General features: G+C 37.1%; 1 protein-coding gene across 3 annotated transcripts in view; it reads left to right on the top strand.

Annotated features, from left to right (window-relative positions):
• Eml5 (EMAP like 5) overlaps positions 1–18,573 on the top strand; it is a 116,532-nt gene that overhangs the window by 17,921 nt on the left and 80,038 nt on the right. For all 3 annotated transcript variants that reach the window (XM_021178777.2, XM_029484856.1, XM_029484855.1), the window contains exons 3-8: positions 2,412–2,510; positions 3,610–3,678; positions 8,201–8,386; positions 9,903–10,038; positions 11,338–11,539; positions 13,655–13,792. In XM_021178777.2, the coding sequence (XP_021034436.1) occupies positions 2,412–2,510; positions 3,610–3,678; positions 8,201–8,386; positions 9,903–10,038; positions 11,338–11,539; positions 13,655–13,792 (830 nt within the window). The remainder of the gene's footprint in view (positions 1–2,411; positions 2,511–3,609; positions 3,679–8,200; positions 8,387–9,902; positions 10,039–11,337; positions 11,540–13,654; positions 13,793–18,573) is intronic.

Raw genomic sequence — 18,573 nt, 5'->3', positions numbered from 1 at the left:
CATCACAGCTCCAAACTTTGTCTCTGTAACTCCTTCCATGGGTGTTTTGTTCCCAATTCTAAGAAGGGGCAAAGTGTCCACATTTTGGTCTTCATTCTTCTTGAGTTTCATATGTTTTGCAAATTGTATCTTATATCTTGGGTATTCTAAGTTTCTGGGCTAATATCCACTTCTCAGTGAGATCATATCATTTGAGTTCTTTTGTGATTGGGTTACCTCACTCAGGGTGATGCCCTCCAGGTCCATCCATTTTACCTCTGTCTTTAGGTACTGATCAGAACAAGGGTAAGTTTTGCAATTAGTATGTGCCTAGAGAGTAGGGTATTCCCAGGTTTTGCCAGGACCTTTATTGTCTTAATCTCTAGATATACCTTAAGTGCATTATTCTTGAATTTTATTTTCTTCCAGATCTTAACTTATAGTGGGTCTAGTATAATATGACCAGTATTACTCCATTAAGCCCTACATCTTCTGTAACATTTATAATTTTTCTTCATAACAACAAAATGGTTAATTCTTACAAAATAATGAGACCATACAACCTCCATACTAGAACTGAGCCCATTTGATTTAAATCTTAATTATATCCAGTCAAAGCTTTTCTAACTGGACACTAGGTGACGTTTTTCATTTGAACAGAGTATATGGATTTGTAAAGCTAATTATGGCTTATGGTAAATTAAGAATGTGATGAAGATATCAAGCATTTGTGCAACATTAACCATTCTCTGCTTAGGTATTACCATCCAGGGGCCTTTCATACCCATGAGCTTCACAGACATACCTTCAGTGTAGCTATTGGGAATTCGAGATAGTACTGATCACTTGTTTGCCTTTATTTCCCCATTATTTGTTCTTTTTCTGGAATTTCTTCTTTTCATGGTCTTAAGTTTATTGCCCTATACACAGGAAGGATGGTGTTCAAAAATCTCACCTGTTGACAGATTTTTTTCAGCTTTATCTGTGTCCTACATATTAGCTATCCTAGCTTCTAAACTTCAGGATCTTGCCAGTTAAACAAAAACACAAATCTTTATGTACCCCAATGAAGAAATTGTCTCCTAAGTGAAGCCTAGTCATCTCTCCCCTCTTTCATAATTCATATTCTTGTGAATGTGAATTCACATCCTTGTAAATGGTAAGTGCTTTGGTTACCATTGAAATGCTTGCTTCATATCTTTTTGTACAGCTTTCTGTATGTCACAGCAGTGGTCACATTCAGACTGTGATGTTTCTTCTTGACTAGAGTTCCATCTTCCATGTTAACTCATCATGTCAACTGCACCTTCTTATGTCTTTCTAATTTATTCAACTCTTCGATGGAGTTTTTAGCTTCATCTCATCTACTTTTCGTTGGAAGAAGTCCTGTGTTTCTCTGTGTATCTTTAAGTACTTTTTATACTTTGCTACTCTTTGTTCTTCTGTGGATATTCTGAAACTTTAGTTATATATTTTTTGTGTATGTTAAGCTTGTTTTATATTGTTTATCTAATTCCAGGGTTGTGTGTTTTGTTACTTGTTGAGGCCTGCTTATTTTCCCTCTGGTCTCAGCTCCCTGGGTTTGTGCTGGAAGGTCTGGTTTGTTTTCAGTCTGTAGCTTATTCTTACTGAATTTCTATCTGTAGGAGTTCATTAAAGGATGGAGTAAAAGTTGTGTTACCCCACATTTGATTTGTATTGCCTGTGCTATGCTACTGCAATTTCTCAAAAAACACGCCAGACCTTGGAAGCCCTCTAAAAGGGCTTCCCCAGCTGAGGGTTCGTGACCCCGGTAAACTCAGGTCACTGCAGTGTGAGGGCTGCTTGAGCTTTCAGGTGTTCATGAAGAGTTTTCTTCTTCTTCACAATCACCCGTTTTTTGAGCAGGAATTTCTTCTCATGGTTCCTATTCTGAGAAGCCTATTCCTTTGGTCAGACTCCAGTCCAATCCCTCTCTTGGGTAGATTCCCTGGACTTTCTCCCACATTCCTTTCCAGCGTTCAGTAAAACAACAAAGCAACAAACAAATGAACCCAAAGAGCCTGGTAACCAAGCTCTCTCTCCCTGCTTTACTTCATAGTAAATGTTCCTCCCTCCAGGATTCTCACCAAGGATCCTTTGTTGTTCTCAATTTTTTTTTTTTCCATTCACACCACCATAATGTATCTAGAAGCTTTAGCTTTTGGCTGGAGTTTGACTAGGATACTTTCTGGATATTCATAAGACTGATAGTTTTTCTTTTTACTTAGCATGAAAAACTAAATGCATGTACAAATATTAATGCAATGAATACATCTGTCTGCCTTAAAGGCCATCTGAAATATGAATGCGTATATTTTGATGTTACAAGTAGAACATATTTGCTATTTATAATTTGGTAGTTATTTGGGTTGTCTTTTTATTCCCGCCTAAATTTCTTGGACAAAATCCAGCGCTTGGTTTCAGTTGGACTCGATTCAAAGAATGCAGTTTGTGTTTGGGACTGGAAAAGGGGGAGAATGCTGTCTATGGCTCCAGGTCACACCGACCGAGTGAGTATTCTCCTTTTGGCTTTCTAATGAATACTTGGCAGGAAAAGACTGGCTGAGAGTTCACAGGGTCTTCTGTGTCGTGCCATTGTCATGGAACCACAGGTAATAAAAGTTACACAATTTGTAAAAATTCACATAATTATAGGGGAGAGGGAAGGGAGGGAAGGGAAGGGAAGTGTAGAATAAATTTCTTAGCTGATTACAATTTTCTAAAACCAAATATAGTTACAGTTGAACATTTCTGTGAACATACTAAGAACCATTGGTTTGTATACTTTAGATGGGAGAACTTTAAATGTGAAATATTAATGTAACTTTTAAAGTACAGTTTAAATTACACGATTATAAATATCCATAAGATCTTAGATTGTGGCCTGGTGAGATGGCTCAGCAGGTAAAGGTGCCTATATATACATGCATATAAATAAAAATCAAGTAAAAATGTGAGATTATCTATCATAGGACTAAGACACATGATCCACTGTGTACAGCATTAGTTTGGAATTTATCTCTGTTTGCTTCAGTAAAAAATATACTTTTTTTCTCTTTTGAACAGAATTTTTAAAATATAAAGACTACAGATCCTTAATTTGTACTATTTAAAGAATTGTACATATGAAAATATAAATTATTCAGATATCAACTTTAAAACTATATGGTCTGTTAAGTTTGATTTAACAGTGTGTTGCATATATATTATAGTTAAGGGTAAAATGATGTTGTTCATGTACATTTAAAATTATATATTGCTGCACCATTTGGAATTTTGCCTCTGTAAAAATTCTCAGGCACCAACCTTATATTCTATTTCTGTTGATCCATTCATGTTATTTTCTTAGGTCAAAGTATTCTTTAAAAATTAAAAAGAAATACATGTTGAATTTTACTTTACTAGTTCTCTGTAAAGTTAGCCAAAATAATAAATTCCTTATTACCATTCTTACTTTTTTTCCTCATAAGATTTTTAAAATGTAGGATTTTGATTGTTATTGAGAGTTCATATGTAGTTTCTGGTAGATGAAGGCTTAGCCCCCTTAATTGGGCAAAGTTCTTAGGTGATACTGAAAGTATTTTAACCATTGATCTGATTTGTTTACAGATATTTGATATTTCTTGGGATTTGTACCAGCCAAATAAACTCGTCAGCTGTGGTGTAAAACACATCAAGGTACATGAAGGCCCCTCGTTTATAGCAGTCATTTTTGGTTGCCTGGTGAATATGTGTATTCACTTCCCCATTAGCCACTTAAGATAGTTAGGGAATTCTAACAGGACTTGTTTTAATATGTCAACTTTTTACTACTCATGTCATGTCTAGTCAGTGCTTGTTGTATAGTTATTTGAGACATTATAAGGATATAAGTTTTTTAAGGGAATTGATGAATAATGTCCATAAGGAAATAGTCTAATGAGGAAAAATCTATTGTGAATAGGAACCAAACATCTAAGAGTTTTTCATCTGTAGAGATAGTATTGTCTCATAGAAGTGACATAGATAGTTACTACCACTACTTACTGGACACATAACCTGTGGGAGTCACTTCACCCCTTTGAGGTTTGGTTTGCTTTGTTTTGTCTTTTTCACATTTTGAACCTATGACAGTGCTTACCATCCTCCTAGCAGCATTTGTTCAAATGCTTTTCATGCTGGGCATGGTGGCTCACGCCTTTAATCCCAGCACTTGGGAGGCAGAGGCAGGCGGATTTCTGAGTTCGAGGCCAGCCTGGTCTACAAAGTGAGTTCCAGGACAGCCAGGGCTATACAGAAAAACCCTGTCTCAAAAAACAAAAACAAAACAAAACAAACCAAAAAAACTAAATGCTTTTCATGCTCAAGGGACTTTTACCTTGATAATTACTGTGTATTTGCTTATGCAAGCTATAGGTTTTTACACTATATAGTTAGGTCTTGAAGCCTATAAAGTCACTGGTGATATTCATTCTTTTTACATTTTTTTCTTTTATTGAAAATAAATTCTTTCCTCATGTAGTATATCCTGATTATAAACCCCTTCTTTTCCTCCCATTCCTCCCCACCTCTGGGGAGGCCTCCAGATCCACTCCCTGTCTCTCTTTAGAAAAGAACCAGCTTCTAAGAGATAACATCCAAACAGTATTTTTTTTTTAAGATTTATTTATTTTTATTATATGTAAGTACACTGTAGCTGTCTTCAGACACACCAGAAGAGGGAGTCAGATTTCATTACGGATGCTGGGATTTGAACTTCGGACCTTTGGAAGAGCAGTCGGGTGCTCTTACCCACTGAGCCATCTCACCATCCCCAAACAGTATTTTTATAGTTAGCTTTAAGTCACTGGTGTCTGGTGCAAATGCCAGATATTTGTTTCTCTTGTCTTATATAGTTGCTCCTGAAACAGTTAATTCCTAATGAGTAAGAGTCTGTGTTCTGACAGGCTCATCTGTTTGTGTCCTCCACTCACTCCTCAAGGCTTTAGGCATATATTTTAAACACTGGGGAGACAGAGATCTTTGTCTTTATCTAAGATAATTCTTGATATAGTACTTGAGATATATATATATATATATATATATATATATATATATATTAATTTACCAACTGTGTGTTAAACATATAATGTTTAATCTATATATTATAATTATATATTAGATAATATAATATCTAAATTAACTATAAAGAGATCTTATAACTTACATTGTAAATGAAGCTAGAACTCTTATTTTCATCTTTTTTTTTTAAGAACTCATCTTCTGAGATCAAACTCTATTGTGAATTACATTTCCTTTGGTAGTGACAATGACTAGTAAGGTAGTACTTTTGTGCCGGTGGTACTAGCGAGGAAACTAAGTCCCAAAGATGATCTAAATCTGAACTGCCAAGACAGACCACACTAAAACTAATGGGAATTTAAATGTAAACTCAAATAAAATGAAATTTAAAGTTCATTCACTCAGTCATTATTCATATCTCAAATACTTAAGAGCCACATGTTTCTGGGGTCCACTGTATTGGAAACCATGCATATGTATATTTGACACACATGCATTTATTCATATATACACATATGTGTAGAGAAGGGAGAGATTTCCATTTTCACTGAGATTCTATTTGACAGGACTGATCCGATTCTAGAACAGAAGACTTAGCTCCTGCTGAGTCTCAAAGGCATTTGTAAACCTAGACTTTATTCCTCAAAGATTGTATTTCATTTCATCTCAGTGAGTGTTCACGAATTGTAAGTCTCCCCAGGTGGTTCTAATGGGAGGTCAAGACTGAGATTCACAGAGCCAGAAGAAAAATAATGGCATCAGATTGGGACTGGGGGAAAGGACAAGGCCAGCTATTCCTGTGAATATAAATTATAGATGTGCTTTTAGGTTTAGAAGGCATTGAATTTCACACATTAAAGTACTCACTAGTTATGTGAATAGATAAGTATTATAAGTTTTAGTTCTGTGAAGCTTCAGGCTTTAAAATTTAAGGATATAAAATTAAAAATATATTACATGGTAATTTACTTATAAAATAATATTTTGGGCACCCAATTTCTTTATATAGAACTATTCTGTGTATAATTCCCTGCTTTATCATGTTTAGGTTATTTCTCTGTGCAAACTATAAAAAGTACTGAACACTGTATAATAAAACAATAAGGCTGGCTATGACGATTCATGCTTGAGTTTATCTTCTCCCAAGGATAAGTAGATTATTTGTAATGCATATCTTATTTTTTAGTTTTACAAAGCTGCTATTCAGGTTGAGACTATCCATGAGAGCAACATCTATTCTTTCTTTCTGTCCTCTCCCCTGTCTTAACCTTTAGCATCAGACTTGACATAACCTTTGGTTCATTTTCCCGAGTATGTGGTACTTGGTGCTTTTTTCACTACCTTTTTGGTTCTGGAGATTGAAACCAGGGCCTTGTACATACTAGGCAAATGGCCTCCCATTGAGCTATATTCCCAGCCTTTGTCTTCATTTTCATTTCTAACTCCCAACTTTTTAGCCTAAATTGCTTGTAGATTTTTTTTTGAAAACATGGCTTTTTTGAAATATTCTTTTTATTCATTCTTTGAGAATTTCACACACACACACACACACATCTTGATCATATTCACTTCCACTCCTCTCCCAGACCCATCCCCTTCCACTCCAACTACTCCCACTCTTGTCTGTTGTTTCTTGTTTTTTTTTTTTTTTTTAATAACTGCATGAGATGAATTTGAGATGCCCATATATAACCAGTGTGTGAGGCTATCCACTGACGCATGGTTGAACTACGGCACCCATGCCATTGCAGAACAAAACAAAACAACCCTGACTCTCCCTCCACTAGAAGTTCTAAACTGTAGGACGAGGGGCTCCTGAGTCCCTGCATTCTCCATGCTCGAACGTTGACTGGCTTGGTTGCAGGCCTTAGCTAAGCATGCAGCCACAGCGGCTGTGAGTTTAAGAGTTCGGCACTCTGTTCTTTCCAGAAGTCACTGTTTTCATCCCATCCTCCCTGACCTCTGGCTCTTATACCTTTTCCCTTTTTGCCACTGATTCCCAAGGCTTGGGGTATTGTAGGTGTCCCGTTTGTGTTTGGGCAGTTCAGACACTTATTGCTTGCACAGTGACAGTGTCTGTGTTTACTGTCATCACTGCACAAAGCTATTTGATGATGTCTGCACTAATTTATGTGCATGGAGATACCCAACTAGATGGCAGTTTGGTCCAGTGTCCATTTGGCAATAGTATAAGCAGGCCTTGTCCTGTGAGCTCCCAGTTATAGGTGTATGGCCAGATTAACAGCACTAGGCATTTGCTTCCTCTTGTGAGGTGAGAATTATATCAAAAAGTGGTTGGTTAGTTCTTTAACATCCATGACACTGTTGCACTCAAGGCATGCTGATCATTGTTATCCTCATGGGGTTCACAGCCGGGCAAGACTGTTTGATGGCTTTTCCCTCCCAGAGGTTTATTCTGATGCCATGAAAGCTAACAAGCGGGGATAAAACTTTCTGGATAGTACCAACCTGATTTCTATGTGACCCGTGTCCATAGGGTATGTTCTCTTCAGCAATCGAGTCTTAATATCAAGTTCTGGTGGGCAACCAGAAAGAGTGGCAGTAGCCTATATTGGTTTGCCAGAATCTAAAACACATCTGATCAACAGCTCACGAACAATTATACTTAGCACTAGGCTTTTTATTTGGCATCCTTTTGCTCTGGGAGGAATATTATCCCTTGTGAAGGATGACTCTTTTGTATGAAGATACACACACACACACACACACACACACTCACATACACACTCACACACACACACACTCACTCACACACACTCACACACACACACAGAGGAAGCTTATGAACTAGTATGTCTCCATATGGCTTTTTCAGACATCTTTCATGTTAGTTATTCCTCCCCCATCTATTTCTTTGCCCTCCACTCTCATCCCTCTCCCCACCAAAAATAGCTTTAAGGAAAATGTTAGCTCAAATTCCTTACACTTACAGATAAAGATTGAAACTAGTGACTAATCTGCTAAAACAGCTGTGACAACCCTAGGATGAGGATATACGCATTGAATGCTATTTTATCATAAGACAACCACTTAGGCAATTTCTAGTCTGCTACCATAGTAGAGTATTGAATTATTGAAAATATATGACTTGGTTTTATAAGCATTATTTGATAATATGCTTATAATGTATACGTTTTAGTTCTGGAGTTTGTGTGGAAATGCTCTGACCCCAAAACGCGGAGTTTTTGGTAAAACAGGTGACCTTCAGACAATATTGTGCCTCGCCTGTGCTCGGGATGAACTAACATATTCTGGTGCACTCAATGGGGATATATATGTATGGAAAGGAATCAACCTTATACGAACAATACAAGGAGCCCATACTGTAAGTATATTTGAATAATTTAAACACGTTTAGCTGTTTGCCACCTAGCTTTCTTAAAAACAAGCTATCTAATATAGCCTATCTCTAGTCAGGTCAGTTTTTTTTAAAAAAAATGTTATTCTAATGGCTTATTTGATTTCAATTAAGAACCATACAATTAGACTCATATATATTTATTAAATTAGTATAATTATCATCTTCCTAAAACTGTTGTTATAACAGTGTATTTTTCAGAATAGTGCAGAGTAATAAAGCTTTTTGACTTTAGCCATAGAGTGTTCTAGACTAGCTGCATTAAAATATAGCTTGTGTTGTTAAGGCCAATTTATCCAGTAGGCAATTTTGGAACATGTAGGAAAAAATAGTCATTAAGCCAGAGCAGAGGGATTTAATTTTTTAGTTGGTTAAATGTTTGTTTACTTGGTGCATATGGGTGTTTTGTTTGAATGTGTATCTGTGTACCATGTGTGTGCCTCGTACCTTTTGGAGGCCAGATGAAGGTGTAGGATCCTCTGGAACTGGGGTTACACACCAGTGTGAGCCTCCACGTAGATGATAGGGTTTGACCTTAACCCCTGAGCCATCTCTCTAGTCCCTGGAATTTTTTTTTTTTACTCATAAGATTTTCATATAGTTCACTCACAGAAATGTATTATTAAAAGTTTTGTGTGGTTTTGTATTTAAGCTGTTTAGCAATTGAATCATCACTCCTCCAACAGTGTGTTGGGGTTGGAGAGGTTTCATGTGGAAAGTACTGATGCTCTAAGAACCATTTATGAATGACTTGCTCTGTGGGAATGTCTGGAGACAAAAATAGTATTCTTTTCACAAAATGTGTGACAATTCATGTTTTATCCTTTAATATATAGAAACACTAGCTTTTCTGTAACATTTTTCAGTATAGAATGTTGTAATTTTTGCTATCATCTTGAAGAAAAATGTCAACTTCCTTGAATTTTCCTTTTTTATTGATTATCCTTTTCGCCTTTTATTCTTCTTGGGTTGGCTGTACTTGGTTTTTGTTCATGTGTACATTAGAGATATATACTTTTTCAGCATATACATTGCAGTTAAGGGCCAGGGAGGTGGCTCAGGGAGTGACTGCTGGCCTAGCGTTGTAGAGCCCTGCGTTCAATCCCTAGGACTGCACTTACGCACAAGAAAGTAAAAGTTGTTCCTTTATGGTTTATGGTTTTCTTATCATATATGACAGGTTTTATAGCTCAAAGTCACATGAGCACTATGATTTTTGCATTTATTTATTATATTTAGAGTTTTGCCTTTTAGAATTTTATATACAGTATAATATTTAATATTCTTCTGTGTTATGTACATATTATTAAATACTGCCTCAATTACATGTTGACTTCCTAATGGTATATTTTAGATTTTTTGGTATGTTTTCTGGTTTGTTTGTATTTATTAAAAAACATTGCTGAATGGATTTTTTTTACCTTTATTTAGTAGATGTTCTTAAAAAGTTCATGTTTTTAAGTCATTTTCTACCTTCACCTAGGCAGGGATTTTTAGTATGAATTCTTGTGAAGAAGGCTTTGCTACTGGTGGCAGAGATGGCTGTATTCGTCTTTGGGATTTAACTTTTAAACCAATTACTGTGATTGATCTCAGGGAAACAGAACAAGGATACAAAGGTAATAATAACATGAATGAGTTATGCTAAGCTAATTGTCAATAAGGCAGTGGTGCTCTCTTAGTGTAAACATATGTTTTCTATACATTCCATCTGGAGGACTTTGGCTGATATTTTGTGCTATTATGACAAATATCCTTTTTGTGTGTCTAATGCCTACTAAAATAAAATCTACAGAAACATTTGATAGACATTTACTCTTTTAAACTGTGGATTTTGAAAATATTTTACTGTGACAATGCTAAATAGAACTATTTGTCAAATAATTGTGCAAATAAAATATATTGGAAACTGGTAAACTTTTGTTAATGATGATTTAAGTCATATTTTCCTTTACTTAAAGCTTACTTTTTCAGAAATTAGGGGATTTAAAAATAGACATAATAAAATAGGTTCTCAGTGTAACATATTAGTAATCATTGGTCACTAACGTTTGAATTATAAGTCTAATATTGGAAGTAACGCATTTAGATTATATTTATTGGTAATATATTTAAATTATATTTGTGTTACTGGAGAGAGATGAAACTCTGCACTAATTGTTTAGCTTCATCTGTAAATTAAGATCACTACAAATATCTCCTATTAGATTGATTAATACACATGAGTTATTTAGAAAATTCAGTATATAATAAGCCTTTAGATGTCAGTCACTGCTGTTTTCACTAGCTTTTGATAAGCATTATTTTGAAGCTTACAAAATAATGTTATTCATTTTTACTTTATTCTCAAGAGAATATTATGAGTTATATGGTGTCCTTATATTGGCAATGTTGTATAAATTTAAAAAAATGGGGATGAGGGCCAACAGGAACTGTGGAAAATGCAGACAAAGTAAAAATGAATTTTCTTTCCTTAAGTATATTGATGAACTGATTTAAGAAATGAAATACAGTACAAAGTCAGGTTGTTATGAAAAAAAAAAGCAAAAAAAACCAACAACAACCAAAAGACAGAAAGTGCAGTGTCTTTAAAGGCAGGTCCTGGGCACTCACTGTTTGTAAGTGCTTGTGCCACCTTGGCTATAAACAGAGTCTGACTCTGAATTGTCTCGCAAAGGCGAAGGAAAAAGTGTATCCAGAGGATGGGTAGAAATTATGTGTTGGAAAAAAGAAATCTATTGTTCTATATGGCAAAGAACACAAACAATTGAAGAGAATGGGAGTGTATATTCAGACTTTTGTACTCTCTTATAACCAAGATATAAAAGATACAAAAATTAATTTCCAATTAAGTGTGTATTTTATGACTGTAGCACTGATGTTAAGTACAATATTGGAATTAATGTGCTTTCTACCAGGTTTATCTGTGAGGAGTGTTTGTTGGCGAGGTGACCACATTTTAGTGGGAACACAGGACAGTGAAATCTTTGAAATTGTTGTGCATGAAAGAAATAAACCTTTCCTAATTATGCAAGGGCATTGCGAAGGTGAACTTTGGGCGCTTGCTGTTCACCCTACTAAGCCTTTGGCTGTGACCGGAAGTGATGATCGTTCAGTCAGGTAAGTAAATCGTTTCTTAGGTAAACAGAATAAGGTACCGTGAAATCTCAAGTACAGACATAAAAACTGATCGCTTCCAACAAGGCTGTACCTGTGACCGTACACCTTCAGTGTATTGTGAATGCCTCTGACCATCCGTACACATACACACAAATAAGTAAATGTAAAATTGGTTCAAAAATCTACCTCTGGGGTATATGTAAGCTGTAGGCAATGTGTAAACAAATGAGTGTGTCTGTGTTCTTATAATACTCTATTTATAGACATGAAATCTGAACTTTGTATATTGTGTTCTAAAGTTTTATTCTTTTATGGTTTTCAACAATTAAAATTTGTAAAATCCATCCTTTGTTCTCAGTCTATAAAAACACGCAGCCAGGTTTTTGTCCCAGGCTTTGTCCCAACGGATGTGTTTGCGGACACTTGTGGTACAGAGCGAGAATCCTCAGCACATGCAGCAGTTAGTGTTGTAGCCTTGAGACTTTGTGGTCGGAAAGACAGGATGCATCAGCACAGGATGGCCGAGTAGGGGTGATTGGGCAGGAGCTTGAGAGTGTAAAGGAGAGTGATTAGAAAACAAACACTTTATACGTAGGCGATATGACTGCATATGTAGACGCATCCAAAGAAAATGCAAACACATTCATGGAATTGAAAGGGGTTAAGAAGACTTGCTATCCTTTCAGTGAACCAAGAATTTAGTTCCCAGCAGCCATGTTGGGCAGCTCACAACTGACTGACTGTATCTGAAGGTGTCTCTTGGCTTCCTCTGATACCTGTGTGCATGAGCTCAAATATATATATACACAAATAAAAGATAAATTTAAAAGGATTAGACAATATCTTGGATATAAAAGAATATAAGATTAGTATACAAAATTATTTTTCTATAAAACAGTCTCAAGTTTTTAAAAAGATAACACTTATAAGATCATTATAAAAAACCTATTTCTCTTTGCTGATCTTTTTCTAAGATTATTAAGATTATTAAGCTATTGAATTATAGCTTTCATTTTATAACATATGTAGCTAAATAGTCCCTACATATTTCTGTATTGACACAGTGACAATTTATTATTTTATTATTTATATGTGTGTGCATGTGTATGCTTCATGCGCATTAAGTATGCATTGAAGGTGAGAAGAGGGTATTGGATCCCTTGGATCTGAAGTTATAGCTGGTTACAGGCTACCTGTGTGTGTGCTGGGATCTTAACACAGTTCCTCTGAAAGACCTGTGCTCTCTTCTGACTGCAGAGACAGCTTTCTACTCTCAGGTTCACAAGTTTTGATGTGAAGTTTTGTTATAACTTATTTGAATATGTTAGATCTTCATTGGTATTTTTCTTTGTTTAAGTTATTTGAAATCATAATCTTTGTTCTTCAAATGATAGGTCTTTTCTAGTTATCTTACTAATTTTTAATATTATAGTCTGGAATAGTTTGTGAATTTGAATATTTTAAGTACTCCATTTGAAAGCCTACATAGATACTCTTTTTGAGAAAGGGTCTCACTATGTAACTCTGGCTGACCTGGCACTTTTTGTAGATCAGCCTGGCCACTAACTCAGAGATCTGCCTGCCTCTGCCTCTCTAATGCTGGGCTTAAAGGCATATAATACCACGCCCAGTCTTACATATGTAATTTAAGGAAATAGCTCTTTTGATTAGGGTAGAGATTACTAACATATTTCAGATTAACAATTGGGTCATAGTGATGTCATAGTGATGTCAGTATGTTTTTATATTTAAACAACAGCAACAAACTGTTCCTGCCTGTGTGTGAGAGCAGGCGTGTGGGCTCGTGAGTGCCGTGACGTGTAGGGAAGTCAGGACTACTTTAGGAAGCTGCCTCTCTCCGTCCATTATGGGTTTTGGGGACTGGGCTGCACGCACTTTTACCTTTGGAATCATCTCGCCATCCCTGCTATGTTACTTTAAAAACAACAACAACAAAAAACTGATACTCTTTCATGTTAATCATAAGTAATATTGCTGTTTTCATAGAGACAAATGTCTTCCTTTAAACTAGATTGTTTTATCTTGAAATATTCTTACAGACATAATTTTTACAGTAGACATTAATCATTTTTATTTTTGAATTAAATTATACAGGATTTGGAGCCTTGTAGATCATGCTTTAATAGCAAGATGTAATATGGAAGAGCCAATTCGGTGTGCTGCTGTAAATGTAGATGGAATTCATCTTGCCCTTGGAATGAAGGATGGGTCATTCACTGTCCTTAGAGTGAGGTATGCGATTAGAGTAGAAGCAGAAACGGTGATTTCTTGTTTTGTTAATGTGTATAGTACTCGTTGCTCTTAATCACCTATCCTTTCTTTCCTTCTTCTTTTATATGTGGTCCAAGTTTTAGTTTCATTAAATTAATATACTTATAAAAATAGTTTTGTTGGAAAATTAAACTCAAGAACTTTTATCTTGGGGCATTAAGAATGCTTAGCAAACAGGTTGGAGAGATGACTCAGTGACTAAGAGATCTGCTGTTCTTGCAAAGGAACTGGGTTTGGCTCCCAGAACTCACATTTGACTTGGTCTTCTGTCTTCTGCCTACTCCTGCACAAATGTTGTACACAAACCTCAAGCAAGCATACACACACATACACATAACAAAGAAATCTTATATTTAAAAGAAGAAGGCTTCTTACTACAGTGCTCACTAAGCTGTGAGTGACAGCCTGGGACCCTGACTCCTCCTGTCAGTAGAATTGTTTTCAGTCTCCATCCTTTGTTATTAAGAAAACTCAGGACTCAGAGAGGTAGCTGAGCAGGATGTTTGTTTCCATGTTTGTATCTTTGACAAAATACCTATGTCCTTTTATGTGTGTAATTAATAAATGCTTAAGGAATGTATTAAAAAGCTGGGCACAGTGGCACATGCCTTTCATCCCAGCAGTCAGGAAACAGGCAGTTGAATTGCTAGGTTCAAAGCCAGTCTGGCCTGCCTAATGAGTTCTAGGCCAGCCAAAGCTACATAGGGAGATCTTGTCTTAAGCAAACAAACAAACAATGTTTAAACTGTTTCTGGTTGATGTTGAATTACAGGTAGATTCATTCATTCTATCCTGTGCAGGCTTTAGGAAGCAGTGCTGAAGAGCCACAACATACTCACCGAGCAGTGTTTATGAAATCTTTCAGCTCCAGCTCAGTAAACTCAGTTGGCCAGGCCAGAAATGATTTATTCATTTTCACTTTGCCTCTCTTTAAGAGTCACTTCCACAGAAGTTGTCAAGTTTATTTCCTTCCTTCCAACTTTCCTGTCACGCTCTAGTGTGGGCTTTTCCATCACCTCGTCTGACTGATGGAATAAAGTGGAGCAGCCCTCCTTGCCATCTCAGAGCCATCCCCACTGCTGGGATTGAGATCCATGTTGTTGTAGTAATTAAAGCTGTACTTTGACAAGTCCATACACATGCACAGTGAATTCTGCTTACTCTCGTTCCCTACCCTGTTTTAGCCTCCTCCCACCTCCATCAACCCTTCGTCATCTCTATAAGTCTCTTTCCCACACTCAGAGCGTTTTGCTTTGTTTTCTGACCACTGAGAGTAACCAGGGCCTTCTGTGTGACTATGAGTTTGAAACTCTACTGGAGTCCACTGGGGCCATTAGTGGCTACATAACTGAAGACAGTTCCCTCTCTTCCAACATACATGTCAACAGCCAATTGTTAGCTGGGTGGGTGGGGCCCTATGTGCCCCTCCTTCATCTGTGAGTGACTATGTAAGACCACTGATACTTTTTCTCCTCCAGCAACCTGTATAGCACCCCTGGCACAGTGGAAGCTACAGCAGGGAAGAAGTTTCCAGCTCATTTCCAGCTTTATTCTCGAGATTCCTTTTAAGGCTCATTGTTGGCATTCATCCTTTTTCCAAAGGCTTTCTGCTCCTTGGGCTGAAGTTTGTAATCCTTGACACAGTGTGCAGTGTCCAGCTCTCTGATCTGTTTTTCTGTACCATATACAAAATTTCTAAAGAGCTTGATGGTACAAACGTGTAATCCTAATTGTTAAGGCAGCTGAGGCAGGAGGATTATGGATTTAAAGTCTTCCCGAGCTTGAGTGAGTTCAAGGCCAACCTACCTAACTTAGTGACTATAATTAATAGTAGGGTGCTAGGGTGCTTGCCTAGAATGTACAAGGCTCTAGGTTTGACTCCCAGTGTGAAAAAGTAACAGTAGGTTTTTACAGAGGGATGGGTTATAATTTTTTCTTAAAATTGTTTTTTATACACTTTCATATTTGACCTCAATAAGTGTAGATGTCTGCCATTAAATACATCTACTTTATTGTGTCACTATCATCTCTAAAACTTTTGGTTTTTCTGGTTGGATTCAGCCTGACATAACTGTAGCCATCTTGACTCAGAACTGACATATTTATCCAGTTTAACCTCAATTGGCATTTCCTGCATAGACCCCAGCATATCATAAATAGATAAAGCCAACGGAGTTATTTAGAGCTTTCAACAAGACCTTGGTAATGGAAAGGTACCTGACTCCTTGACGTTGGCAAGATGAACTTGCTTGTGTGACGTCATTTTCCCCCTTTCTCACCCAGCTTGTGAGGATGAACTTTTTGAGCTTTTGTTGTTGAATCCTTCTGTCAGTAGTTCCCAAAAGTGCACTCTGCAGATGTGGACTCTGCCTGCCTGCCTCCCCCCGCCCCCCTTTAGAATCAACAGATTACACAGTCACTGGGTGTAGAATCTGTGGTCCTAAACTCATTAACTATTCCATGTTAGAATCTTCTGGTGGTGGATTCTGGTGGATTCCGCCATCAGATCTAACAGTCTCCGGTCTACATTTTGTCTGCTTTTGCTCCCCTCACTATCCAAGAGGAAGTGCCTTCCTCCTGCATTCCTCCTTCCTTTCTCAGACAGGAAGGCCAGCCTCCTCCTCACCCAGTGATTGGCTTCTTGTCATCTTTAGTATCCAATCAATTAGGGGAGCATTCTGCTACATCTCAACTTTTCTGTCCAATAAAAAAACAAAACAAAACAAACAAAACAAAAAAAAAAACCCTCTTCTCCCAGATATGATTGAAAAAAAATCATGACAAATAAATTACATAGTATGAGGACAAATGACATCCAGTTCATCAATCTGTCAATTTAGATGAAGCACTGTACCATCTATTTGACTAAAAATACTTACAATTCCACACCTCTTCTGTCCTGGTTTAGCTTGTATAGTATCTGAAAACCATCCTCTCAAATCTCTACCATCCTTCTCAATGCTAAACAGCTTGGGTTGGCTATGAGGCTACAGTCAGTCTTCAATCCCACCGGAATTCTGAGAGCGATATAAATTTACCTGGAAATATAGGAAGCCTAACACAGCTTCCAGAACTGAAACAAATAGTAGAGACAACTGCCTACCTATACAGTCCCCTGTATTTCAACATGCTGGAACATCAAATTGGTGCTGTTTGGCCCAGGATCATCTGACAGACCTTTGTAATGCAGAATTATGAAGGAAGAAACCACAGCAGGGTAAATCTGTGAGCATAAGGTATGAGGCACCAGCTAAGTCTGAAAGAGGAGAGACGGTTCTTCAGGAATAAGACACAGGAAAAACAAGTATTGATTATCTTGTCTTGGCAAAGATAATCAGTCAGCTATTCCACAATGTGTCCCTTTTCTGGACGGTAGTTTGTCTGTAGATGAATCTGCCTCTCTCTCTGCCTTTACTGTATCTTACTATTTTATTGTTAGTGTCCTTGTTTTCTGCTCCTCCCACTGATTTCTGTGTCCTCATTATGCTGTCCACCATTCTGTATGCACAGCATAGTGTCCACCGTTCTTCAGACAGACCACCCACTATGTGATTCCGTACTTGTTTTTCCTGTGTCTTATTCCTGAAGAACTGCCTCTCCTCTTTCAGACTTAGCTGGTGCCTCATACCTTATGCTCTCAGGTTTACCTGCTGTGGTTTCTTCCTGCTTTCAGTTCATGCCTAGCCCACATTTCAGTCTTTCTTGAACTTTTGCATACTCCTTTTGAGCAGTTAGCATATATTATCATGCTATGTCTGTCTCTCGTGGAAGATCAACTCAAGTTTGATTCCTTAGAACTAAAGCCACATAAATGTTCACTGCTATTAAAAGAATTTGAACATTTCCTCTAACCTCCATTTAGAAAACTAAAAAATCAGAAAACATGCTTCTGCTTCTGCAATTGCCAAACTGGAGCATTCCCAATGAGGGGTGCAGCGTCAACATGGAGAGACAGCTGCCATGAGAAGTTGCCATCTCCCCATTCTCTCACCCATCTTCCCTGCATCGCTGTTCTCCCTCCTCCTTCTAGGTCTAAAAGTTTGAGAACTCAGCTGTGTTGAAGTGAAGTGCTTACCTGTTTTTATGCCTGTTACCAATGCCCGTGCTATTTTGGAAATCCACTTTATGACATCCTAGAAAAAAATGGCTGAACTCCGCTCTGTGTTTTTTTGTTTGTTTGTTTTTTAAATAAGTTGAGCATGAGGGCATATGCCTATAATTCAAGTGCTTAGGAGGTAGAAGCAGAAGATTGGAAGTTTGAGGCCAGCCTGGGATACATAATGAGACTGCCAAAAAAAAAAGAGAAACATTTGAAATAAAATTCACTAGTGGGGAAAAAATGAATAAAAACAACCTAGGTGGTTCTATAAAGATAGATATTGACATAACTGCCAAAGTGCTGCATTCTTTCATACTTTGCTTCCAAATGCCAGATTGCACATTTGCTCATTATAAAAATGTGTTTGAAAAGTATGCTGTTAAGCCGGGCGTGGTGATGCACGCCTTTAATCCCAGCACTTGGGAGGCAGAGGCAGGTGGATTTCTGAGATTGAGGCCAGCCTGGTCTACAGAGTTCCAGGACAGCCAGGGTTACACAGAGAAACCCTGTCTCGAAAAAACAAGAACAACAAAGTTCTTTGTAAATACTCAATTTGTGAAATATTCTTAAACAGCATACTTTTCTTTTTTCTTTTTTTTTTTTTTTTTTTTTTTTTTTTTTTTTTTTTTTTTTTTTTTTTTTT

The sequence above is a fragment of the Mus caroli genome, chromosome 12, assembly GCF_900094665.2.
Source record: "Mus caroli chromosome 12, CAROLI_EIJ_v1.1, whole genome shotgun sequence".
NCBI lineage: Eukaryota > Metazoa > Chordata > Mammalia > Rodentia > Muridae > Mus > Mus caroli.
Note: the sequence above shows the minus strand (reverse complement) of the source record. Positions and strands in the feature narration are given on the sequence as shown.